Here is a 27,798-nt window from a genome sequence, read left to right as displayed (position 1 = left end):
ATCACTTTCTTGTCTAAAATCCCTATTGGTACAATTGTGCAGTTTGGGACTGAAATGAAGAAAAGAGCATTCAGAAATATTTTATTTGATTTCAATAAAATATATTTATTTTCAGATGACAAATGATGCTTAAGAATTAGGGTCATGGTAAAAGTAACTGACACCTGTTCTTCTCAGTTGACAACACACATAAGGCCAAGCATCTCTTGCAGATGAGGCAGCCTCTCCACGGAGGCCGCTGGCCCTGCAGGTATGTGTGTGTAACATTCTTCACTGATAAGGATTTTGCTGACATACTAAATTTTTTCAATTATTTTCAGTTTAAATTCAGAGCTAACGTTATAGTTATACACACACTAACAGTCTGATTTTGCTTTATAAATAAATTTAGCTTATACAATGCAATCAAGATTCAAGTATGACCACATTTCCAGCGCCATGTTTTAGCTGTAATATGACACATTATACCTTGTCAAGAAGCCCTATGTACATTGCATGCAGTATAAGACATCTTTACAGCCTGTTCGTTTTTTGCGCAAACTCAGTTTCATGAAAAAAAAAATAATAATTGTAGTGTGAATTTCACATAATTTGAACAATATTTAAAGCAGGCAAAACAAATGAGACAACACCACACTAGGGCAAACCCAAGACTGAGGACACTGGCAGCTACAACAGCACCCGTGTCTAGTGACAGAATAACAGTACTGCGCACACCTATGTTGTGTCACAATTATCACGGGAGGAGGAGGTAAATATGAAATGGATGATATACACTATTTAAGCTCGCAAGATATATATATATGCACCTAAAGAACGAACAGGGTGTATAATAAACTTTCACGTGTGCTCAGAAACTTTTGGCAAAAAGTAGTCCCTATTTAGGAATGCAAATTATAGCATCTTCCAGTTAGCGTAACCTGTTTCTGGGTCATGATCTGTAGAGTCCCTTGATAGATAGAGTTCCCACAAGCAAAGATTTGGATGCCATTATTGGCCATGTTTTCACTGCGCTTTTCAAACACTAGCACACGCTCTCTTTTGTAATTGTTTCACAGCCATACGGGTTATCCACTGAAACAAATACGAAAGAGAGCGTGTGCTAATGTTTGAAAAGCGCGGCGAAAACAGGGCCAATAATGGCGTCCAAATCTAGGTCTTTGGGACTCTCTCTATCAAGGGACTTTACAGATCACGACCCAGAAATGGGTTACGCTAAATGGAAGACGCTATTACTTTCTTCAGTTCCTCTAGGTATTATATCAACTTTAAAGCTCCAGTGAACAGTACCTTATCAGAGAAAGCTATCAACACTTTATAGATTACCCTTTTCCAGCATCTCTATTATATTCCTTTGCTCTCTCCATCAAACCTATGAATTGCATCATGCTGAGATGAGCAAGGAGCATAAAACACAGCCTCAAAGATCAAGTATTTTCATCTTGGTCTTCCAAAAGAAAAAGAAAAAAAAAAGAAATCTTTCATTCCTGAAAGATTATTCTGGATTGTGACAGTAAATTCGGTTTAGTATCTTTCAACAGTTAATGTAAATCCAGGGAATTCTGAAAGCACATCCTCTCCCCTTATAAATATATAATTCAATGTCACACACCACATAACAATTTTTAAAAACCCTCAAGCCAAAACTGAATCTGACCTTCCTTACCATTTGAATTACAGAACACCATTGAGAGTCTGATTCAGAATAAAGTCAAGTTCTCCATGACCCACCTTAGTTGAGGGTTTACAGCCTGTGGATGTGTTGATACCATCAGGGAGAAATTTAGCAGAGGGTGTTCAGATTTATGTTAAAACACTCTTAGCAAGGACCCGTTGCAATGAAAATTTGTTGCCTGAATCGATATGCTTCAAGGAAGCATAAATAACATGTATTTATTTCCTGATGAGGCATTGCTCACGTAGAAGCTGAGCCCGACATTACATACATATATGGGATTAGCACCAAAACAAATTTAGTGTTGTACAAAAGTATTTGTAGCAAGGCTGATAATTTGCAAACAATGAAATTACTCATTGGGACTCAAAATTCTGAAGCATGAGCTCTTTTCACAAATACTTTATAAAACTAAAAACACATAAAACAAAATTTATTCACAAACTAAGGCATACCATTAGCGGTAACTTATATTACCTGCATAACAATTGTCATACAGTCTGTATGCAATATTTATAATAAGAAACTTTTACAGCTGCAATATAAAAACCTTACTCATAGTTAACAAATATTTCCATGTTTTATACAAATTTTAAATAAAAAGTATAATACAGTATTATATGTAGCAGCAAAATCCAGACTGTGATACATTTTAAAAATTGAATGTGAATGCTTCCCTGAATGAATTGTACTAAATTAATTTAATAATGCTTGCAAAGATAATGCAATACCAGTTCTATTACAACAGAATACAAATTGATGATGGTTGCTATTGAATGCGTCATATTCAACTGTTGTACTGAATTTTTCACAACCTAATTATTTTACAATGCATGACATTAAATACATGCAAAGTTTCATTCATATAGTTTAAGAATTGTTATATTATATATATATGCATAAATAATTTGTAGATAGATGCAGACATATCTATTCATCTACAATAACTATTCCATCAGGGTATCCAGAAAATTTATAATGTAAGTAAGGATCAGAATTGAGCTTAACACTTTTCAACAATAAACCAAAGTTGTTGGAAAGTGTAGCCTTTTAATTTCATGATGAGAGAAACTAAAGACACCTCTTAAAGCCTAATGTATTCTTACATTTTTTAACAATCACAGCAGCATATGGAATCTCATAAACCTTATTCCCTTTTAGTCACAAATCTTAGATGAGAAAAATTCACTGTACTGTGACCTCTTCCAGAACCTTTCGACAGTTCTCTTCAAGATCCTGAGCAAGGGTCATGATGGTTGCTGGGTTGGTGCTCTCCTGCAGCCGCTTCATCTGCTGACCAAGGAACACTCTCAGGGAGGTGGTGTGCACTGGGTCCCGCTGAGCCACTGTTTGGCGGCGCAGCACGTGTTCTGTCTCCAGTTCATACGGCTCGGGTGATCCCATGCGCCCACCATTGATGACCTGATGGTGAAGAAGAAAAACTTTTTATCTTTATTTTTTTCTATTCTTACACAGCAGGTAGGCCAGAGGAGCAAAAGTACTACAGCTTACCAAGACAACAAATGGTAATATGGATGCTGTGGAGAATGTGTTAGGAAGTAAAGTAAGAGGGAACATAAGATGCTTACGACACAACTGAAGGGGCTGTTTGAATAAGTAATGCAGCACACTCAACCACCCTGAGCTGCTTCCTTCTTTCCCTCTTAATTCTTCTCTCCACTGGATGTACCAAACCCTGAGAACAGGTTAGTACACCCATAACCTTAGTCCAGTCCTCCCCATGTAGGTAGAATTGGTGGAGTCGACACGGCCCTCTAATCCCATTCATTGAGGTGAAGCCCCCGAACTGTCATTTTTAGGGCTGCAAGATGAGGGATACCCGGGTGAGAGCTCACGTCCACTTCCTTTATTGTTAACTCCAGACCCCGTCTCATTCATTATGATGGTGTTTTGAGTACTGTACATTTATTGATGCGGTAGATCCATTTCATAAATACCTGAACCTACAACCTGGCTGAGACCATTAAGGAGGAGCCTGACCTGACAACACCTGGCAGGCGTCCACAACCTTGCAGCCCTAAAAATGACAGTTCAGCGGGTTAATGTACAAAAATATGGGTTTTCATAATTAGCTTGACTACCTTGCATTCATTTACTCCTACATCCTTCCATACTCCAGCTCTAATTGCTGTCAGCTTCACTAACTCTTCCTCTCATAATTTTCCCATTTGTCCTCCAAAAGCTACCCCTTACCCTTCACCCAAATACCCTCCATAAAACTTGCATTTTGTTCTTTTTTTCAATTTTGGCTAAAACATAATGATCAAAGGTTTGAAACATTCCCCTCACTACATCTGCTTCAACAATCTCCCTTAATCTTGCAGTTGTTGCTACCATTATCTATTATACTCCATTGCTCTCCCTTTATGACTCTTCTCCATGTGTATTTAACCCAGTAGCAGCGGGGATCATGTTTCTTAATGGTCCCTCTAAGTGAGAAAAAATCACCCCTCACACAAACCATTTCATAATATATATCAAACCATTTGTGATCAGATTATATATCATCTTTTTTATGGGGGGTTATATCGTGGCACAAATTTGGCCCATCGCTGCTACCGGGTTAAGTGAAAAATTTTTTGTATATTTTTTTTTAAAAATATGATGTATTATTATCAGATTGAGATGATAAAAAAAAACTAGTAATAAAAAAAAAAAGCCCTTGTGTGTGTTTTAACGGGATGTCGATCCATCAATAAACTTCAGCCCAATCTCAAACAACATAATTATTATTCTTTAACGTTAACCTTGGAGCCAGTTTTAGCTTCATTTCAATGAAAAAAAAAACTAAAGGAATAGAATTCTTTCAAATCAAATCAAATATTTTTTTTTTTATATGTATTGTTTTATTTTTTATTAATATTTTTTTTGTGAAAAAAACAAAAAAAAACAAAAAAAAAAAAAAAAAAAAAAACAAAAAAAAAAGAAAAAAAAAAAAAGAAAATCAGCAAAGAAACATATATAACGATAAGAAAAGAAAAAAAATAGAATAATAATAATAATAAATAACGACGGAATTTTTTTAAAATTTTAAAGTTTAGGGGGGGGGGGACAAGAATTTAAGGATCATTTTATGCTGAAAACAAAAAACAAATCCAGTCTTACCAGTTTATCTTGATCAGAGTCTTCCATCGTCACATCATAGACCACTTCCACAATGGCAGTAATAGCGGCAGGCCAAACCTTCATGACGGGGGGCCAGCCGGAGCCGCACAGATGGGCCAGGCCGAGAGCACACAGTTTCCGCCGCTCCTCTGGAGATACTAGCGCCAACTTGTCTGCCCATATGCTGGTAATGTGTTCCAGCATATCCTCAGGAGTTGTGCTTTCATTGCTGGCCGCCTGAAAGCATGAACATAAGAAATTGTATTAATGATGGATTTTTAACATTTTGATTGGTACACTGGTATCATTTCTTTACACTGATGCTACAAACAACACTGCAATGAAAATATATTTGTAGGTAGTATTAACCCGGTAGCAGCAGGGATCATGTTTCTTAATGGTCCCTCTAAGCGAGAAAAATGAGAAAAAATCACCCCTCACACAAACCATTTCATAATATATGTCAAAGCATTTGTGATCAGATTACGTATCATCTATTTTTGGGGGTTTATATCATGGCACAAATTTGGCCCGTCACTGCTACCGGGTTAAGCAGAGGTTATAAGCCAGGGCTGCAGAGGTATTAGCAGTGTAGTTTTTATTTTCTTTCTGGAGAGTCAGCATAAACCAGTTTTTTAGATAATACTGCCAATACTTTTTTTTTTCAGTTACAACTTATTTTCATCAGAATGCAGAGGCAGATTATACAGTTGAAGAATACTGCACTGCACTCTTCTTGCTGATTGGCTTTGATTGAACAAACTCTAATCATTTATTCATTCACTTGTGATGATGTTGCTGAGTAAGACCAGATTAAGGTGGTTTGGACATGTGAGGAGAAGAGGAGAAGACACATCCTGAGACGTGCACTGAACTTTGAGGTAGAGGGCGGAAGACGTGGAGAAAGGTGGTGGAGGAAGATATGAGGAGGCTGAACATCACGGAAGAAATGGCTATGGACCGGCAACAGTGGAGGAGGCTCATATCCCGTTCAACCCCACTATAGGGAATAAATGGACGTTAAACGATGATGATGATTGTGATGAGAATAAACAAAATGGACCTGCACCATGAATGTTTTAGTGGTTATAGAAACATGAAGTTACAGGGTAGCAAGTGACTCCTGCCCTGAGTCAGCCCACCATGACTGTAGTATTGCTCACTGGAAAAAATCAATAACCAATACCACATGGGAAACACTCCACTATCCACCACAGAGGCAGAGAAAGACCTGGGAGTATATGTTACCAGGCTACCAGTGAAAGTGAGGGCCATATTCTTAAACATTTCGGCACCCAAGCACACACGTTTGACATGGCTTTCGTAGGGGTTATGGGCCTTTCCAGGGGGTAGTTTAATGACCCTGGTGATAGTCTGACCCTTCTTCTAAACCCTGAACCCCGAAAAAACAATCTCTAGAATCCGATTGAACATGTTTTCGTCCTTTGCAAATAGTTGATGTGGGTGTTGGTAGCATCTGAGAATATCACCCTGAAACCCATGTCAATTACAGCGGACGGGTTAAAGAAAGAAATTATTTACCTGGTTGACAATCCAAGTGAAGATGGGTTCAGCGTAGAGCACCAGCCTCGCCACTACTGAGAGGTACATGGACATGACATTTGGATACTGGTCCCCTTCAGCCACTATCTTCACCATGCCCGGTAGGAGCGGCTGGATGAGAGCAGCTCCCTCCGAGGGCAGCACACGCAGGATCATTTCCACTGCCCGGAGCACAAGAACAATCGCCTCGTTCTTTAGGTCCGCCATCATGGATCGGAAAGTTTCGATGAGACGGGTGCCATACCTGGATTTAACAAGGATTTAAGAACGTTATTTATAGTTGTGGAATTGTTTCATATGATTAGTACTCCTCTTTCATCATATCGTCACCTTCGTAAACAGACCGCATAAGTCATTGTTTTCTACTTTACAGGAAATAAGAAAAGAATGTCATTATCTCATTTGGCTTAAGGTTTAGGCAGCAATGAAAAGGCCAATTCTAGGACACTCAAACCCTGAATGACGAAGGCAACTATACAAAAATGGGCGTCACATGTTGAAAAAATGATGTAGACAAAAAACAGGAAATCACTGAAAAATGACTTAGGCGATTATTTTATGAGGGTGACGATATGTTTGTGTACCTTTCCTAACAAAGTTCAATACTCCTCTCATATATTTGTGTACCTTTCCTAACCCTTTCCTAACAAAGTTCTCTAGCACAGGTCACCTCTTTAGTTTCATAGATTCATGGACTACAGTTTTGTGGCTATAAATGTACAGTATGAATTTCACATGTGCCCAAACAGTATATCAGTATGCAGAACACGGTCAGAGGAGACAAGATCATCCTTTCTCCTAGGCTTTTGGTTTTGTGGCTATAAGTTTACAGTATGAATTTCACATGTGCCCAAACAGTATATCAGTATGCAGAACACGGTCAGAGGAGACAAGATCACCCTTTCTCATAGGCTTTTGGTTTTGTGGCTATAAATTTACAGTATGAATTTCACATGTGCCCAAACAGTATATCAGTATGCAGAACATGGTCAGAGGAGACAAGATCATCCTTTCTAAGTGATTGTTTGGTAGCTATGCACATGCTTTGCTCTGTTTCTTTTTACCCATAAGCATGCACATCCTTTTGCATTATTCTTGAATTTTGTAGTATTGTTTCACCGTCAACAGCCATTAACATTTGTCAAGATATGCAAGAAATCTGTCTCTGTAAAAATAAACTGTTGACAGCCATAACATTGTTTGCACTTAAATCCTTTCTGTTTAAAATTAAATCTGGGTTACTGTTCACCTCATCATCAGCTCCTCTTCTCTTGCCTACAATAAATGAACTTTCCTTTACCAAACTTGTTGCAGGGCACACTTATCTCTTACCATAACATACATACAAAGTGTTTACAAAAGCTATGGTTCACCTTTGAGGAGGGCAACTTGCACCCAAAGGTAACAGTTAGAAAAAAAACATGTATACAGAGAAACAATAAAATCAAGTTCTCTGCACATACTTGGGAAACAACAAAACATCACTTACTTTGCAAGGAATTGCTGAGGACAGAGCAATGTGTATGCTGTGGTGATTTGCAGGCAGAGTCTCAGATTTTCAGAAGAGAGTTCCATCAATGGCATCATGTTGTCATAGAGGTGGAGGAGAGCATCGTGAGGGTGAGCCGTGTTCTCAAGAGTTGTCAGCCACAGCAGCAGGCCATCCTCCAGCAGGTACACGTGACAATCTTCCCCAACATCCGTCGACACCCGGATAATGTTGATCAAGAAGTCGTGTAGACGTTCACTTTCTTGCTGAAGGAACCAATCAAAATATTTCTGATGAAGGGTTTGGGTCTAATGAGATCCAAGGTCATACATTTAGCAACATCCTGATGAAACAAAACATATTCACCAATGTAAACCTGTACTGTTACACTATAGATGGCAATGTTGATATGACAAGTACAAGCACAGAAAGGTGAGTTTGCTGTATTATTCATATTATTATTCTAACAGGAACTGACTCTCATAACACATTCACTAATTACTTTATACTTACCATGAGTCCTGTAACCATGTGGACCAGGGTGGTGAGAATAGCACACCTGAGCATGTTGTGGTCAGCTGACTCACTCCACAAACTGGGAAGGTATTGGGCCAGTGGGGCAACATGGGGCTGTATCCCTACACCCACCACCTCTATCATGAAGGACATCACATGCAAAACCTGCAGGAGACAATAACAATTAACATGTAACTTATATTGTTGTATAGAAGAAAAACTATCCTCTTGTACATCAAATTCATCCACAAATAATAGTATAAAGCCACGTGACCAACATTTTACTCGTAGGATTGTCTCTACATGATGACAGATAACACAGATGTACCAGTAAATACTCTGTAAATTCTTAACCCGAATTTGTGGCTTTGCCGTGTAGCAGCGACGGGACAAATTTGTGCCATGATATAACCCCCCCAAAATAGATGATACATAAACTGATCACAAATGCGTTGATATGAATTATGAAATGGTTTGTGTGAGTGATTTTTTTCTCATTCTTCTCGCTTAAAGGGACCATTAAGAAACCTGATCCCCGCTGCTACTGGGTTAAGAAACTGATTTACTGATGGTCCTGGATTCCTGATAGTATACATGATAATCACCTTTCAGTTCCATATCATAATACTCAACCCAAAAATAAATGATGCAGTATAAATTTTGGTGACACTGTACAGCACCAATTACTCATCGAAACCAAGATCTTGCCATACTTCAAATTTTGTACTGCAGAGATGTACTATTAACCCTCTCGCGCGTGATGATGCATTTTATGTCATCAAGGGTAAAAGGTACTGGCGCACGATGACGCAATATGTGTCATAAACTTTTAAAAATTGATTAAAAATTAAGTTTTCGGTGAAAATGCGTCAAATTTGGGAGCGTCATTTGTTGGGATAAGTTTCTTAATGGTAACATATGGCAACCTGTCTAAGGATCGTAGATGAGGAGCAATGAGCAATTTTTAGTTGTTAGCCTACTCTGACGGGAGACGAAAAAATAGTTTTCTTGGTGTAACTCGGGAACTAATAGGCATATGAGGATTTTGAGGACACCATAACAATCCTCACGAAATTCCCCTTCAAAACATATATTCAACTAAAAAAGTTGGCCCACAAAATTTCGAGCTAGCGAGTGGGGAAGAGTTGAGTTGTTGTCTACAATACTCTATACGGAGACTTGAAACAAGTCTGTATTGTTTATATATTATATTTTCCTCTATTTTTATTTGCGCATGTTCTAGTACAAGTCTTTATGAAGCCTGATACCAAATTTATTGGGGTACGATATCCCTGTGAGGGTAAAATACGTCCGGGAATGTAGAGTATCACCGCGGCAAAAAAAAGGCCGGTCGGTCCTGAGAAATGCATGGTGAGTGGAATAGAAACTTATTGGAAACTTACGGTGCACGAGAGGGTTAATCTGCTGACATTTGAAGATTGTGTAGTTTTCTAAAATCTGACTTCATTACATTAGGTTTCATACATCTTTTATAACAGTTAATGAATCAAGCACTAACACTCAAAACTGACCTATCTTTCGGCCACTCCTCTTCGGCTCTTTTGTAGGAGCAGTAAGTAGTGGCTTTTTTTCAATACTGTTTCCTTTTTTTTGCCCTTGAACTATTTCCTCTTCTGTAAAAAATAAAAATAAATAAATAAAAAAACTCACCTGCATCTTTGTGTCACACTCATGAGCTTCCTTGAGGAGGTTGAAGAGGAGGCCGAAGATCGTGGGCAGGTACGGCATGAACTGTTCGGGGTCAAACTCAAAGTCATCCACTGAGTGTTTCAGTGTCATCGCCGCACTCAGCCGCACCACGAAGTCCTCCTCGGCCGCCAGCAGGTGAATACAAGCCTCGTACAGCGTTGGCCGGTGCTCAGGCGAGAACTTGACCCTCGTCCACTGCCCTATAAGCCAGATGACGCGCCTCCGAATGATGCGGTAATTGGAGTCCTTGACCTTCAGCTCGTTGATTAGGAAAGTTGTGAACCACTGATCAAAGTCGATGTCGTCAAAGAGCTCAAAGGCAGCAAGTCCAACAGCATTATACACGGCATCTTTCTGTAGGATCCCCATAAAGTCACTGGGGCTTACGGGGTTGTGTGAGGACTGCACCATCTCCATCAGTACCGGAGTGAGGGCGTTGCGGTACTCATGAAACAGTGCCACAAACAATGTCTCGGTGCAGGGCCGAAGACTGTACTTCCAAGACTCACCGCCCTCCACTTCCATGCAGAAGCCTTCAGGGTCCGAGTCCCAAACTTCAAGATCCTCCGGCGTGAGCAGGAAGTGGTGGGAGATCAGCTTGTGGCACATCCCCGCCAGAACGGACGTGGTGAAGAAGCTTGACTTGATCCTGAATGCCTCTAAAGTTTGGGGGTTCTTGGTTTCTTCCACTACCTTACAGGGCTTGTACTCGGGACAAAGGAGAATTGCTTTGATCAGATTCAGACACTGCACGGTGAACCTTTCAAAAATGAGTCCGTCGCCATTTGGAGTGAATATATAGAACACGGCCAGCTCCAGAGTAAGCTTGATGAACTGCACGTATGAGAATGGAAAATCTTCAAGCATGTCTCTCAGCACCTTGGTCAAGAGTACAATGTATTTCTCCGAGATTAATTTTATATGATCGTTGCTTTCATTTTGTTTTCTAAATGTCAACATCACTTTCACTTGGTCAAATATGCTTTTCAAAAATAATATAGCATCTTCACTTTCTTCAGGTTTTTTGAAGCCGTGGATAATCAGCTTGCGCAAGATCTTGAGGGCCAGGTGTGAGAGTTCCAGGCTGGGGGCGGTCCTCTCCATGTCCTGACCCCCAGCAGACAAAAAGGCTTCTGTCTGCATCCGCCACAGCTCCAGCAAGAATGAGAACATCTGATTCGTTAGCTCCTGAAAAATAAACAAAAAAGTATTTAAAATCTTTACCATTACAGTGTGCAACCTTGAAACAAAAAACAAAAGGCAGGGGCATTCACTACAGCTGTGCGTGACCTTGTTTATTTATTATTTTTTTTACAGGAAAGGAAGCAGCTCAAAGGCATTAAAAAGAGCGTAGAAAAAAAGCCCGCTAAACAGTGCGCTGGTACAAAGAATGATTGGTTAATATTACACTTAGCCTTAGATCTGGCAAGCCTAAGTAAATCTCTTCCTATGAATACTTATCCCATCATCATCACCCATATCTATCACCCCCACCACTACCATTAACTGACATCATGAAAGCAACGAGTGGCGAATGAAAGCGGCATCAACAGGAAAGAAACAAACGCAGTGGTATGTATGTAAGACAGAAAAGACTGCCTAGAGAAATGGACACAATATCTAGCCACCTTCTAAGTCATCCTCGCAAGCCTTCATCATATCCTCCATTGCCTTGACTGACCAGAGGAATGAGCCTAACATCTACCCATCTTCCAAGTCATCCCCTGCAGCTCTCCACCCTCCACCACCTTGACTGACTGACTAACATCTACCCATCTTCCAAGTCATCCCTGCAAGCCTTCATCATATCCTCCATTGCCTTGACTGACCAGAGGAATGAGCCTAACATCTACCCATCTTCCAAGTCATCCCTGCAAGCCTTCACCTATCCTCCACTGCCTTGACTGACCAGAAGAATGGGCCTAACATCTAGACACCTTCCAAGTCATCCCTGCAAGCCTTCACCATATCCTTCCACTGCCTTGACTGACCAGAGGAATGAGCCTAACATCTACCCATCTTCCAAGTCATCCCTGCAAGCCTTCACCATATCCTCCACTGCCTTGACTGACCAGAGGAATGAGCCTAACATCTACCCATCTTCCAAGTCATCCCTGCAAGCCTTCACCATATCCTTCCACTGCCTTGACTGACCAGAGGAATGAGCCTAACATCTAGCCCTCTTCCAAGTCATCCCTGCAAGCCTTCACCATATCCTCCACTGCCTTGACTGGCCAGAGGAATGAGCCTAACATCTACCCATCTTCCAAGTTATCCCCGCAAGCCTTCACCATATCCTCCACTGCCTTGACTGACCAGAGGAATGAGCCTAACATCTACCCATCTTCCAAGTTATCCCCGCAAGCCTTCACCATATCCTCCACTGCCTTGACTGACCAGAGGAATGGGCCTAACATCTAGACACCTTCCAAGTCATCCCTGCAAGCCTTCACCATATCCTTCCACTGCCTTGACTGACCAGAGGAATGGCCCTAACATCTAGACACCTTCTAAGTCATCCTCGCAAGCCTTTATCATATCCTCCATTGCCTTGACTGACCAGAGGAATGGGCCTAACATCTAGACACCTTCCAAGTCATCCCTGCAAGCCTTCACCATATCCTCCACTGCCTTGACTGACCAGAGAAATGGGCCTAACATCTACCCATCTTCTGAATCATCTCCGCATGCTTCCATCACACCATATACTGCCTTAGAAAGTTAGAATTCTTTTTCATCACATTTGAGGCATCCGAAGGAGAAGGAGCGTAAAAGACAAAGCCATTTCTTCTAGTTGGCACTGGGAAAGGCAGGCTACATGTCCCAGGAAGAACAAGAAACAAGTTGCAAGAGAAAAGCAATCTTGTGTTTGGTTTATCAAGGGCCAGTTTTTCCTAGCAACTTATATCTAGTTCTTCCTGTGATGTGTAGCCTGCCTTTCCCAGTGCAAGCTAGAAAATAATGGCCTTGTCCCTCATGCCCCTTCTCACGATTCCTCATTTGTACAAAACAGATACACAAAACAATTCCAATGGGAGAGATGGTAATACTGAACCCCATTGACGCCTACCTGAAATGTGCGACGGTCTGCGAGAAGTCTCTTTGATGCTAGTTGTTTGATGACATGGTGCAGGGTGAGCAGCGAGCGGTGCCTCACTATGTCATCGTTGCTCTTCACTGCCTCAAACAGAGAAGGAAGTAGGTTTGGCCATTCCCGAGGACAATCCACCCGGGCGATCTTAGCAATGAGAACCGCTAGCTGAGTGGCCACCTGCGACACTGGCTCCCTCAGGTTGTGCAGGAGGCCACATCTGATCTGGGTCTGGAAGATGAGAATTATATCTTATTGCTGTTAAATTAGCTGTCAGTTGTCAATAAGCTCATTAACCCCTTCACTCCGGCGACGCTGACATTGGCGTCACCGTATGGAAAGGGTTTTAGTCCTCTTCTAAACCTCTTAATCCTCTTCCATTTCCTCTTAATCCTCTTCTAAACCTTTTAAGAGGAAATGGAAGAGGATTAAGAGGAATTTAGAGGAGGATTGAGAGGTTTAGGAGAGTATTAATCCTCTTCCATTTCCTCTGGACCCTTTCCATACTGTGACGCTGACATCTGCGTCACGGATGGAAAGGGTCAACTCCACAGAGGCTCTGAGACTGTGGTGCATAGTGGTGAGGAGGAGGAAGTGGACAAGGAGCAGAGGGTGGAGGATAAACATGAGAAACAAGATTCACCTCAACTAAAGTGGAATGGTGGTAAATATGGCGTCGCTCTCCCATAAACATTAACTAAGTGGTGTAAAGTATTTGAGAGCATCACTATACTCTGTTCACTTAAGTCTGACCCAGGCTGACAACATAAACCTAAGCGTGTTCGTAAGCACAGTGCAGGTTAGCAGAAAGTGCTGCGTGAGATAAACACAAACAGAGATTAAAGAAAACTTGGAAGCCATAGCAGTACCCAATCAGCACTCAGCTTGCAAACACGCTTAGGTTGTTGTTGTCAGCTTGGGTCGGACTTAAGTGAATAGACTATAGTAGACATAAAACATATAACATAACAGGCTTATAAAAATGGATGAGTAATTTCATGTGATATAATTTAGTAAGGTACATATCATTGTGAGAGAAAGGAGAGAGGAGCTGACAATAAAATTAACATCTGTGAAACCTAGAAAAGAAGCTGAACCAAACTTAACCCGGTAGCAGCGGGGATCATGTTTCTTAATGGTCCCTCCAAGCGAGAAAAATGAGAAAAAATCACCCCTCACACAAACCATTTCATAATATATATCAAAGCATTTGTGATCAGTTTATTTATCATCTATTTTGGGGGGTTAAAATCACGGCACAAATTTGGCCCGTCACTGCTACACGGTAAAGCCACAAATTTGGCCCGTCGCTGCTACCGGGTTAACCAAAGAGTGTATTGACTGAGATGAAAACAACATTCTTTGGCCTGCCTGGTGGGGGGTGACCTGACACTTCCACCCCAACACCTCGCTCCAGTGCCTCACCATCACCCCTGTTTACCCACAAGAACTAACACCAGGCCTTACCTTCTCCTCCTCTAAGATGGCGTTGGGCGCAGTCTTCCTCCAGTACCTGTCCACCCCATTCTTGAAGTAAAGGACAGCCAGAAACCGCACATTCACCTCCAGACTGTACTCCGAGAAGATCTGAAGGGTAATGGCGAAATGAGCCCGTGCATCCAGAATACTTTGAGTCGTATTATAAGACATTTCGTCCCCCAAGCACACATATTTGACAAGGCTCTTTTTATTCCAGTACAAAACTTTTACCTCCTGTTCCATGAGTGAAGACAAGACTGCCTGCACTATGCAAGTGATGGTATATAGGGTTGGCAGTTTATAGCTCACTGCCATTTAGAGCATTCAACAAATCATACTTATGAAAATATATTAACTGATGAAACAGACAACCTTTGCTTTGAAACACAGCTATACTTCCAGTGTATTAACAGATAATGATTTGATGATGGCAACAAAGAGGAGGAGCAGAGGGAACAGGATAAACATGAGAAAAACAAGACTCACCTCAACCAACGTGGAATAGAAGCCTGGCTCAGTCTCCCACTGCTGCAGCTGCTGCTCTGCTGGCTTGAGAACCTCCGCCTCCTGGCTGGTGGCCCTCCTCAGCGTCTCCAACACTAGCTCCTTGCCACCACTCATTGTGCTCCTTGAGTCTACTATCACTTCTCTCTAAGTTTCAGTGATGTAGCTGCAACAGCTCATAACTTAGCAAAACACAAACTGTAATTAGCTCTCTTTCTTCAGAGCCTGTGGAAGCACAAGTTGAGCACTTCCTTTAAGAACCACCTTTCCTTCTGTCGCTGAGCAGCAAAAGTCCACTGTTGAGATCTTTCTCAGACTTGCCAGCTTCACAGTGACCTCCACTGTCTCCCCAGCATAGCACGGACTAGGGAAGTGCAGATCTTGCCTCACCACCACTGTGCCCGGGCCAGGCAGCAGTGTCCCAATTACATTTGACACCAGGCTATTGAGATGGGCACCATGGACTACTACATTCTCAAATGTCGTGTGATTATTGATAAATTCTTGATCCAAGTGAAGTGGATTTGTGTCACCACTCAGTTCAGCAAACGTTTTAATGTCCTCCGTAGTAATTCTCCTGCTCAGCGTTGCCACGTCACCAACCTTCAGGGACAAGTATCTTCCACAAGTTGCGAAGGGAACTTTTCTCAACTGAATGAAAAGATTTTGTTTAAAAAACAGCAACATGGAAGTTTCCTGACTTCACGCAAACAAATCAAATTACTCCTTATATAGGTTGGTCAGCAATGCTTTGGATCACCACTATGCATCTTCCTCTGCCATCTTCACTTGCTCTGGGCTACAGTAATCAAGAAGAAAAATTTTGGCCAAGTTTTGGATTCGAGGATTATCACTTTTAGCTTTGCTTAACATCTGCTTCACCACCTTTGTACTGGTTATCTCTGAAATAAACAAAAACAGCCATTTTAAGCATAATCCTACAGAACAGTAAAAGATAATATACCAAACAGAATTTTTATCAAGGGTTGATAAAATAGACAACAATCATCAGCCTTAACTTTCCTAGTGTTGACACCCACTCAGTAACACGTGCCATTCCAACAACACACTTACCTGACTTGGACTCCGGAGTGACAAGAAACATCAGTGTTGTTATGGCCGATGTGAGTGTTGCCTCATCCTCCGCTAGCAGGCACTCGTACAGGAAAGACACACCTCCATTTTTGAGAATGTACGACTTGTTTTCCAAATCTAGCAAAAAATATCAAAATTAGTTTGATTTATCAAGGAGTTGCTTAATAGAATTTAAAGTCAGTCCTCAAATTTACATTGGGGAACCAACTGGTCTTTCATGGACAGAGGGGGTTCCTCCTCGAAAAGTTACAAAATAAACAGTTAAAAGGCGATCATGAATTCTTCATATGGTCAAAGAAGGTCCATGTAAAGATAAAAGAAAACACTTAACACTTAAAATTTAGGTGTCATACATATCAAAGCACTAACCTAGAGCAAGGTTACACAATCCCGACACTGCAAAACTCTGTAAAGCTGGGGGTCCTTCCGATGCCTGATTAAGGAAGATATCAATTATATTCAGCCTCCTAAACCACTGGTAGTTGATTGGATCATAGGCAAAGTTAGCAAGGTTTGCTAACACTTGTTTCCTGCACTCTGGAATAAATAAAAAAAACTTTTACATCAGTGAAATAACTACGATCACAGCTGCCTCAACCCCCTCCATCCCAGTGCAATCAGGGCATCCCAGGCTCCCAAGCTTCATCATTTTTTAGCCTTGGGATATTCTCCTGGAAACCACAGACATGCAGTATATGCCCTGGGATGCTCTTCAAGTAACCAAGGACCTATAGAGCATGTCATGGTGTGCAAGGAGTTAAGTACAACAATATTCTACTTCAAATTTTACACCTTAATTTTTCAATTTTAACACCAATTCAGAAATTTTCAAACAAACTTACTTCATCTGATTTATTCCACCAGTGTAAAGCTTTCACATGAACCCAGTCCACAACCAAGGATCAAATTTGTGGAGACTAATGACTTACCAAAGTTTTCAGAAGTGTGAAACTCTTCAACCAACTCCTTCAAGTACTGTGGCCGGTCGACCCCTTTCTTGCCTGAGCGTTTCACAAGCTGCTCATGACTAGTGAACATTACCTTCGCATGCTCTCTGAAAGTAAAGAGTACAATATTTTTTTTAGGCCAGGATGAAAGTATCCAGCATCTAATTACTTCCTGTAATAATTGATGGCACAACGGTAGACAAAGTTTCTTGCTTCTAGTCTTCCATGAAATCAAGTGTGCAACATTCTACCATCTTTTAAGTTTTCTCTCTAAGAATGAACATAATTTTATTGATATCATGCACACATCATGATCAAAATTTGAAGTATTATACTTTGGTTGTCCTACTACAGGTTGCATTAAATTCATAATTCAAAGTATGGAGAATTATGTACTATATTTAAATACATTAGGAAGTATTTCACAAAGAAGCAAACTTTATCGAAGTACAGCAACATGAACCGTAAGTCTGTTGGTGTGCATCACAGCAACTTCAAGGTGCCTTTATAACCACTTAAAATCACCCGTTCCACTAAGCTAAACACCAAATCCATAATACACATCCCATGATTTGATTCTAAATTACCAGTTTTGGGAAATTGCCTTCCGACAATATTCAAGAAGCCCATTCAAGGCTGCCCACTATAATGCCACAACCTAGGTACATTGTTTTTTACTCAGTCACAGATTCTTGCAATTAAAATTATCACATAATTAAGTCACTGGGACTGAGTGCTGTGGGATCTGGAAAAACCTCATTCAAGAGCAGTCGCAACTTTTTTTTACTAGTGACTAAGTCACGACAAAGTCAATTCCATTATGACTGCTTCACCAATATGCTACAACACTCCAGATTACAACACAGTTGTGAGACAATCAAGTGATAGTCGGCTGGCACCTAAGAGTTTTAACGTCTGCGTTAAATTTTTGACCTGTCATCAAAGAAATTGCCATGGAGACCTGTACTGTGTTGTGACTGTTGGGAGGAAAAATTGTAGCACAGATTGGACATTTTGACCCCAGGATTTATCTATACTCTGACAGACCCTCGCCTTAACCTAATGGATACCAACATAATGCTGCTAAAATAGAAACCTATTGCCTCAAAATGGTAACCTATCACTGCCAAGGATAGTAATCTACTGTTGCTATTACTCCAGAATTACACCCAACACACCAGTGTTTGACACTATTATATTTTTCAGTAATGGCCAGGTCATGTATTTCCATTCTTTGTATTGGTATGTGGCACCCAGTTTTTAACAGGTCAGGTTATGTTAAATTAGGTACAGGTAGATTAGTATCAAAGGTAGTTTTGTGTAGGAATCACAAGAGTATTTTCTAGGGTGTCAGGTAAGAACAGCCCCTGACCATGACGACCCTCCCTAACGACTCCACACACACCATGGCGGCCCCCAGATAATAATGAATAGACATCTCATGCGAGGTTAATGCATTCTGTGTTGTATTTTTTGGTCTAAGGGTAATGCAGTGCAGTAACAAATAGCTTCCAGAAAATCTCTACATAATGATGTGAAATGTTGTAGCACGGCCTAGGACATTACATTTTGGCAGTGGAACACGGGTTAGTTTTGATTAGGTCAGGTTAGATTAGATTTAGTTTGGGTTAGAATTGCTAGGTTTAACCCGGTAGCAGTGGGGATCATGTTTCTTAATGGTCCCTCTAAGCAAGAAAAATGAGAAAAAAATCATCACTCAGAAGGTTTGTAGAAAAATATAGAAGAGATATGATGATGTTTCATAAGAAATTATGAGAGTACACGGGACCCATACTTAATTACCCAAACCATTTCATAGTATATATCAAAGCATTTGTGATCGGATTATGTATCATCTATTTTAGGGGGTTTATATTGTACCAGCAACGGGCCAAATTCTTGCCATGATATAACCCCCCAAAAAAGATAATGCATAAACTGACCACAAATGCATTGGTATGTATTATGAAATGGTTGGCGTGAGTGGTGAATTTTTTCTCATTAATTCGCTTTGAGGGGCCTTTAAGAAACATGATCCACACAGCTACCAGGTTAATATACCCATTCACTCCGACTCATCCATACATTCATATTCATCCTGGCAGGGGCACAGGACAGTGACAGCATAACCATTTGGACTCAGACTGTAGAATATTAACTGTGGGGGAATAGGGGAGGAGGGGCCAGGCCTAATATCTAGAATCACACCCAACTCATTTCAGTAGTATTAACATTTCATTTCAGGGACACAGGGCAGCGGCAGTGAGAATATTAGGCCTTAAAACAGGAATATATTAACTGTGGGGGGAAGCAAGCCTAAATATCCAGAATCACACCCAAGTCATTTCTTAACATTTCATTTAATTCACCCATTCTGGCAGGGACACAGGGCAGCGGCAGTGAGAATATTAGGCCTTAAAACAGGAATATATTAACTGTGGGGGAGGCAGGGCAGAATCACACCCAACTCATTTCTTAACATTCATTATTAATTCATATTATGGCAGGGACACAGGCAGCAGGGCAGTGATAATAGGACTTAAAAAACAAATATAATAAATAACTGGGGAAGATCCATAATCACACCCAACTCATTTCAATAGTATTAACATTTAATTTCAGGGACACAGGGCAGCGGCAGTGAGAATATTAGGCCTTAAAACAGGAATATAATAACTGTGGGGGGGAGGCAGGGGAGTGGGGGCAAGCCTAAATATCCAGAATCACACCCAACTCATTTCAATAGTATTAACATTTAATTTCAGGGACACAGGGCAGCGGCAGTGAGAATATTAGGCCTTAAAACAGGAATATATTAACTGTGTGTGTGTGTGTGTGTGTGTTTGGGGGGGGAGGGGGGGAGGCCTAAAGATCCAGAATCACACCCGACTCATTTCAATAGTATTAACATTGAATTTCAGGGACACAGGGCAGCGGCAGTGAGAATATTAGGCCTTAAAACAGGAATATATTAATTGTTGGGGGAGGCAGGAAGAGGGGGGGGGGGTGAAGCCTAAATATCCAGAATAACACCCAAGTAACTCCGGGTATAGTAATTCTCATATTTACTCATTAACTCAACCATTCACTCATTTCTATCAACCGCCCTTAAATATCTGCGTCATCCACTCATCATGCCACGCTGAGGCCATTATTTCCTCCTCCACTTCCTCAGACAACTTAAAAAAACCAAAACAATGTGGCGGAAAGGAAGGCGAGACTACCTCCAGATGACAGGGTGGCAGGGGCCTTCCTCGCCCTCCCCTGCCGGACACGAGGACCTGGGGGCGTGCGGGCCTCTGCCGGGGACACCCTCACGCCCTGGGGTTAAGACATCCACGGGGGAAAAGTTTGAGAGAGGTCCGGTGGGTCTCTGTGTCCTCCTGCTGCTGCTCTTGCTCTTGCTTTACAGTTAACACCAACGTTACCAGATTGTCGTACTTGGCGTATAGTTTTTGCCGATTTCTGACCCAAAACTATCGCACCCACAAGATAACGATATGCGTTTATAATTACTGTTAAAATCGATAATTATTGAGTCTCTTTTTGCAATATATATGAGCCAGAAATCGGAAAATACAATGTTATGCGTACGATAATCTGGTAACGTTGCTTCTCACGTCCCCGGTACCGTTGCCAGATTGTCGTACTCAGAGCATAGTTGAATTGAGTGATTGATTGTTTATTTTTGCAGGTAAATAACAAGGGAGAAGGGAGGAACATGCCATCCCAACCCCCAGGCAGGACAGAGTGTGATTATACAACTATTAATACATGTAGGTAGCACCATGAAACTAAACTGACACAATGGTAGGAATTGAATTGATTTGAAATATTTACTAGTTTTTGACGCCTAACTATTGCCAAGAAACATCAGGAATTGGCTATTTTAACGATGAATATAAAGGAATCTCGTTATTAGGGCAGGAGAAAGTTTTTTGGTAATTATAAGAGCCTCGTTTTATTTCCCAATTTCAGATTAAAAAACCGTCGCACCCACAAAAAAGACTTCACCCACTTTTAGTTATCGCCAAAAATCTTAACTAAGGAGGCTTTTTACAATCGTTATGCGTTAGAAATAAAAAAAATCCAGTGAGGTGAGTACGATAACGTGGCATCCCTGTCCCCGGTCACCCAGCAGGCAGCACGTCCTCCTCCTCCTCTTCTCGTGGCCTGTTCCGCTTTTAAAGGCTTTCGAAGGAGTTTTGGGCATTTCCATGGGTAGTTTAATGGCCCTGGTGGTAGTGTGACCTTTCTCCTGTGCCATGAACGTAAATAAACAGTCATGAAAACCCGATTTACCTCCTTAAAGGTCATACTACCACCAGGGCCATTAAACTACCCATGGAAATGCCCAAAACTCATAGGAAAGCCTTGCCAAATATGTGAACCTGGGCGACATCATAAAACACTTTCGTTTCTCACATCAACGATTTCTAAAGGTCAAAGGGGATCAGTCGGGTTCTTAAATGAGTGTTTCTTTAGGCTCATGCTACTGAAGAAGGGTCAAACTACTACCAGGGTCATAAAACTACTCCTGGAAATGCCCTTAACTCATACGAAAGCCTTGTCAAATATGTGAACTTGGGCGACGAAATGTTTTAAAATACGCTTCCTGTGTCGCTCTTAATTGTTGCTTCTTTAGACTTTGTTCCTTGTTGTGCACTGAGGGCCATATTTTCAAACATTTCTGCGCCCAAGAACACGTAATTTACTAGTCTTTCGTGGGAGTTTAGGGCATTTCCAGGGGTACTTTTATGACCCTGGTGGTAGTCTGAGCCTTCTTCTGTACCGTGAACCTAAAAGAACACTCATTAGAACCAAGAACACGTAATTTACTAGTCTTTCGTGGGAGTTTAGGGCATTTCCAGGGGTACTTTTATGACCCTGGTGGTAGTCTGAGCCTTTTTCTGTACCGTGAACTTGAAAGAACACTCATTACAACTCGATTAACCTCCTTTTTGGCCTTATTTTTAAACATTTCTGCGCCCAAGAACACGTAATTTACTAGTCTTTCGTGGGAGTTTAGGGCATTTCCAGGGGTACTTTTATGACCCTGGTGGTAGTCTGAGCCTTCTTCTGTACCGTGAACTTGAAAGAACACTCATTAGAACTCGATTAACCTCCTTTTTGGCCTTATTTTTAAACATTTCTGCGCCCAAGAACACGTAATTTACAAGTCTTTCGTGGGAGTTTAGGGCATTTCCAGGGGTACTTTTATGACTTCTTCTGTACCGTGAACCTAAAAGAACACTCATTAGAACTCGATTAACCTCCTTTTTGGCCTTTGGGAATAGTTGGTGTGAGGGGTGGGAGCATCTGACACTCCCATCTCCCTTGTTGTTTACCTGCAACAATAAAGTATCAATCAATCAATCAATCAATCAATCAATAGCGAGTTCCGCCTTTATCTTACGTCTGTTTCATCCATATGGTTTCGCCTACATAGTCTTTTCCTGGAGTGCCTGGCAGCCGGGCCGTCCCGCGCGTGGAACGATCCCCTCCTCGCCTGGCCGCCCAAGGGAAAGCCTCGATCACTGCCCTCACAGATATTATGCAGATCCACTTTCTTTACTGAAAACTGCATCGCACTTGAAGAAGAAGGAAAGGTACCGGTGAACGGCGCCAGTGTGCTTTGATATCCATAACTGTAACATGAAAAGCAATGGCATAGGTAGACCTGCCCAAGGCCCAGTGCGTGACAGCTGACTGGCCACGTCCTCCAGAAGGTGATGGTTTCTCCATTCTTCATCTGTGAGCTTTTTGTCAGCAACTTTTGAGAGTTGTGGAATGACATCAAATAGCTTATAGACAGAGAAGGTGACGAAGGTTTGCAGCATGTCGGGGAACAAGGCTCTGTAGCCGTCTGTGTGTGGGATCATCAACAGAAAATCTAGCTTGGATCTGTTTGACAGACTACAAGCGCTCCACGCGCTGGCCGTGAGGGTAAAGAATGCGAATAAATTACGCAAAGTAAAGTTCCTGCGTCACCACGGTGAACAGAGGAGGGCTCAGGGTTTATTCTCGGAAGGGGCATTTTTTTCGTGTACTTCTTACCGGCAGTGCCCTCCAGGCAGGCCCGCGCCCCCGCGACACTCAGCAGACCGGACTGATCAGGATCACCTCAGCTTACCAAGACAAAAGATTTGAAAGAAAACTTGGAGAGTTGAGGAAACTAATGGGAAACGCTCATTTATAAAATACAAAAAAATACCTTCAATTTTTCAGTGAAAATTAAATTAAGGGCATATCATGGTTTTCTCCAAATCACTAACACTATTTGATAAAAAAAAACTGATATTACCCTAAACGCCCTACAGTTGGTCAAATTACCTTAGAATGGGGAGTATTTTGCCCTAAAATGGAAGCACTGCCTTATCTCAATCCCCTCAACCTTCTCCTCGATCTTTAAAATCATCTCCTCGGCCCACACTGCCTTCTCCTTAACCACCGAACCTCCTCCTTGATCTCATCTTCTTCATCTGCTTCTTTTCTTCTTTTACTTTTTCTATATCTTGTTCTTCTTGTTCTTCTTCTTCTTCTTCTTCTTCCCTGCCGTTGGTTCTTGCCCTCATCTGCTGCCGCCTACGTGTACTTATTAATGGTTTCTTTACAGTGGTTTTCCTCTTCCTTCAGTATCAAGCTTAACGGGAACAATAAGACGTAAACAATTGATGCTGGGATATTTTATTGAGCTGACAACTCTAACAACAAGCTAACGACATTTTTTTCCTTAAAGGAATTGGCATATTCGAATTTTTCCTCCAAGACGGACGGTAGCAGTGCAGTTCCCTTACATATCATGAAGCCATTGCTCTTCTCTTCTGGCTGCCCCTGTTTGCTTTCCCAGGAGCAGCCATTAGCGGGCTTTCATTGTTTTGTTATGTTCTGTTTCTGCCCTTAAGCTATCGCCCGTAGCCGCCAGGACGGACCTGTAACAGTGGAAGATAGTATTATTAAATCACACTTATGCCAGTATTAGCGTAGTGTTAAAGTAGACAGACATATTTATCAAGCAGTTTTCATTGTCGCTTAATTGATATCGATGAATGGGAATAAATTATATGATCCATGCCAATATTGGTGTTGTGGTAACGTAGACAAGTTAGACATTTATTGAGTACGTTTTTATTCATTTGTTATTTGTCTGTTATTGATAGAGTGATAGTTTATTGTTGCAGGTATACAACAAAGGATAAGGTGTTATTTATCTATCATTTGGTATTATTATCTATTTAGGAAGCATGTTTATCAGTTATTTGATCTCGATAACAGGGCTTAAGCTATACAGTTTTATAATAGTGAGTAACCTTGAAATATTATCCGTAACGAAAGGACTACACAAGAAAATAACCGAAGTTCATTCCAGGACACAACATGCAATCGCCGAATAATTAAAATATGCGTATTATGGAAAGGCGGAGCAGATTGATTGATTGATTGATTGATTGATTGTTTATTGTTGCAGGTAAATAACAAGAGAGACAACATGAGCAGGCGGAAAAGTGTGTGGACCTTCTTGTCTGTAACTATGGATGCATTCACTGCCATTTCACGCTTTCAGGGATGGATTGAATACAAGAGTTATGTATTAGAATACGAATACAAATAGTCAAATACTTCAAATTCCAACGAATACGAATACGACATTTGCGTTTCCTTCTTTCCTTTTAATACATGGCTTTTTAAAATTTACTGTTTGGTGAATAAATTGCTGTACTAAATGTATTCAAAACTGCTTTCTGTCTTTGATCTTTATTGCTTCCTTTGCTGAAAAAAAATCCCATATCTATTTTCTTATCTATCTGTCTATGTATCTGTCTATCTTCTTATCTACTGCATATAAACTACTGCCGTGCTATACAAGGCTGTGATCTCTGCAGTATTTTACTTGAGGACTAGTATTTACTCTATCTCTGTATGCATTCCCATCTAGTGCTTGGGCAATGTTCTCCGTCCCCACATTTTATTGTCTTATTGTCCAGGGGGAGGTACCGCCCCCTCCCTTGTTGTGCTTTCCTTCCTACCATTGTATCTTTTTAGTTTCATGGTGCTCCCTACACATGTATTAATAGTTGTATAATCACACTCTGTCCTGCCTGGGGGTTGGGATGGCATGTTCCTCCCTTCTCCCTTGTTGTTTACCTGCAACAATAAACTATCAATCAATCAATCACTTACCGGGCCGCATGATGGACAGCAGAAGCAGGGGTCTGTAACCAGCTTGGAGCCGGGTGGACACTGAGGAATCCCGCAAAGGACAAGCGCGCAGTTCGGTTTTTTTCCTGGGCACCTCTTATCCGCGGAGCACCTGAAAATATTTGTTGGATTTGTTAGAGGTTATCAGCGTTGAGGAGACTGTTGATGCATGACGTTCAGTTTTGTTTTGCTTTGTGGCTATAGTTTACATGGTCCAAGTCGCCAAGTTTGAATATTTTCTCGAGGTTATCCATATTCAAGCAGACATTAGGTATTTATCTCTTCACCTTGTAGAGTACAGGCAGTACTTACGTGGCCACCAGCACCAGCACCGCCACCGCCACCAGCACGCCCATTCGCCGCATCTCTGTGAGAAAGCAAAATTAGAGGCATATTCTTACTTAAACATTCCGGCCCCCAAGCACATACATTTGATAAGGCTTTCGCAGGATTTCTGGGTATGTCCATGGGTACTTTTATGGCCCTAGTGATAGTTGGACCCATGGAGGTAGGATTGGTGGAGTCGACACGGCCCGCTAATCCCAATCACTGAGGTGAAGCCGCCGAACTGTCGAAATTTACGGCCAAAAGATGGGGGACGCCCGGGTGAGAGCTCACGGCCACTGCCTCAGTCGCTGCCTCCAGACCCCGTCTCGGCCATTATGATGGTGCTGTTTTTTATTACCGTTCATTTATTGGGGCGGTATATATTTCATAAATATCTTTTATTTTACTAAGATTTTTTTGTAAAACTTAAAGGATACACATAACTTCGAAATATTACCAGCTTATTATACAGCAACAATTCCACAAAAAAAATATATACATAAAAATTAGTCGGTGCTGTTTTGGTATGTTATCTACCTCGTTATTTTTGCCTACCGGTACGCGTCTGATTTGGAGTGACGAATAAATTCGTTTTAAACTACTCTACTTGAAGGTAGATAACATACCAAAACAGAAAACACATGGGGTAACATACCAAAACGGCACATATATCTCTATCTCTCTCTCTCTCTCTCTCTCTCTCTCTCTCTCTCTCTCTCTCTCTCTCTCTCTCTCTCTCTCTCTCTCTCTCTCTCTCTCTCTCTCTATCTATCTATCTATCTATATATATATATATATATATATATATATATATATATATATATATATCTATATATCTATATATATATATATCTAAAAATATATCTATATATATATAATTAGAGTTACAACAACGTAAGAACAATGACAAAAGGGAGGGAGCATTGAGATGAGTTGATAGATGGGTGTGTTTACCTGTGTTACCAATATAGGAACGCGGTCTGTGTACACGTGTATTCAACGTCACTCTTAAAAAAATTCCGAGCACATGGAAACGCCACACCCTCCCTCAACCCCTCTAGCCGGCCGCACCCAAGGTCAGAACAAGGCACAGAGGACATGGGAAACTGGTCACACAAGGTTGGACTCAATCATTCTTTCGTAATCTTTTTAAATTTGGCAACAGTTCACCGTTCAGCCCTTACTGGCCACTCGTTCTGTAGCCTACTCTTATTAGAGGAGCAGCGCTTGGCTGGCTTTTGCTTCTCTCTCTCTATGTATATGAACTTTTGCCAAATATAAAGATTACAAAAGAATAATTGAGTCAAACCTCGTGTGACCAGTTTCCCATGTCCTCTGTGCCATGTTCTAACCTTGGGTGCGGCCGGCTAGAGGGTTGAGGGAAGGCTTGGCGTTTCCTTGAGCTCGGAATTTTCCTAGAGTGACGTTGAATACACGTGTACACACACCGAGTTCCTGTATAGGTAACACGGGTAAACACACCCATCTATCAACTCATCTCAATGCTCCCTCCCTTTTCTCATTATTCTTATGTGTGTTGTATATCAAGAATGAGTTCCGCGGGCAGCATGAGCCAAGCATAACCGGCGCTACTATAAAAAAAATTACCTGCGCCACGACGGTAACTATGCATCTATCTGTTAACTCATGAGGTATTCTTTTTGTCCCTCTCACTATTTTTTCATTCTTATTCTGCTCTGTACAATAATATACAAAGACCGCTTCCCTTTATACTTAACACAGGTAAGCACCCACCTCTTAATTCACTACAGGTGTTGTATTTGACCCCCCCACCCCCGCCCCACCTCTTTCATTCTTCTTATTCTGTTCTGTACAATAATATACAAAGACCGCTTCCCTATATACTTAACACAGGTAAGCATCGACCTCTTAATTCACTACAGGTGTTGTATTTGACCCCCCCCCCGTCCCCCCTCTTTCATTCTTCTTATTCTGTTCTGTACAATAATATACAAAGACCGCTTCCCTTTATACTTAACACAGGTAAGCACCCACCTCTTAATTCACTACAGGTGTTGTATATGACCCTCCCCGCCCCCCCTCTTTCATTCTTCTT

The 27,798-nt window shown here is 41.3% G+C and overlaps 2 protein-coding genes and 1 long non-coding RNA gene across 3 annotated transcripts in view; 1 reads left to right on the top strand and 2 right to left on the bottom strand.

Moving 5' to 3' along the window:
- Positions 1–68: 68 nt before the first annotated feature.
- Positions 69–15,280, bottom strand: LOC126988731 (importin-11-like). Its single transcript, XM_050847092.1, has 9 exons — positions 15,136–15,280; positions 14,638–14,757; positions 13,150–13,401; positions 10,041–11,267; positions 8,367–8,534; positions 7,854–8,119; positions 6,344–6,608; positions 4,802–5,038; positions 69–3,097 (listed from the first exon to the last, which is right to left on the bottom strand). Exons 1-9 carry the CDS (start codon positions 15,268–15,270, stop codon positions 2,861–2,863), a joined length of 2,907 nt encoding a protein of 968 aa, XP_050703049.1. The 5' UTR covers positions 15,271–15,280; the 3' UTR covers positions 69–2,860.
- Positions 15,281–15,903: 623 nt separating this feature from the next.
- Positions 15,904–20,610, bottom strand: LOC126988732 (armadillo repeat-containing protein 7-like). Its single transcript, XM_050847093.1, has 5 exons — positions 20,420–20,610; positions 17,178–17,302; positions 16,618–16,785; positions 16,228–16,365; positions 15,904–16,055 (listed from the first exon to the last, which is right to left on the bottom strand). The coding sequence occupies exons 2-5, from the start codon at positions 17,284–17,286 to the stop codon at positions 15,916–15,918; spliced, it is 555 nt and encodes a 184-aa protein (XP_050703050.1). The 5' UTR covers positions 17,287–17,302; positions 20,420–20,610; the 3' UTR covers positions 15,904–15,915.
- A 4,910-nt stretch (positions 20,611–25,520) lies between these two features.
- LOC126988730 (uncharacterized) overlaps positions 25,521–27,798 on the top strand; it is a 38,438-nt gene continuing 36,160 nt past the window's right edge. Inside the window, exon 1 of the long non-coding RNA XR_007742502.1 lies at positions 25,521–25,665. This is a non-coding gene — a long non-coding RNA (uncharacterized LOC126988730). The remainder of the gene's footprint in view (positions 25,666–27,798) is intronic.

The sequence above is a fragment of the Eriocheir sinensis genome, chromosome 70, assembly GCF_024679095.1.
Source record: "Eriocheir sinensis breed Jianghai 21 chromosome 70, ASM2467909v1, whole genome shotgun sequence".
NCBI lineage: Eukaryota > Metazoa > Arthropoda > Malacostraca > Decapoda > Varunidae > Eriocheir > Eriocheir sinensis.
The sequence above is the reverse complement of the archived record's forward strand: the minus strand, read 5'-3'. Positions and strand labels throughout refer to the sequence as shown.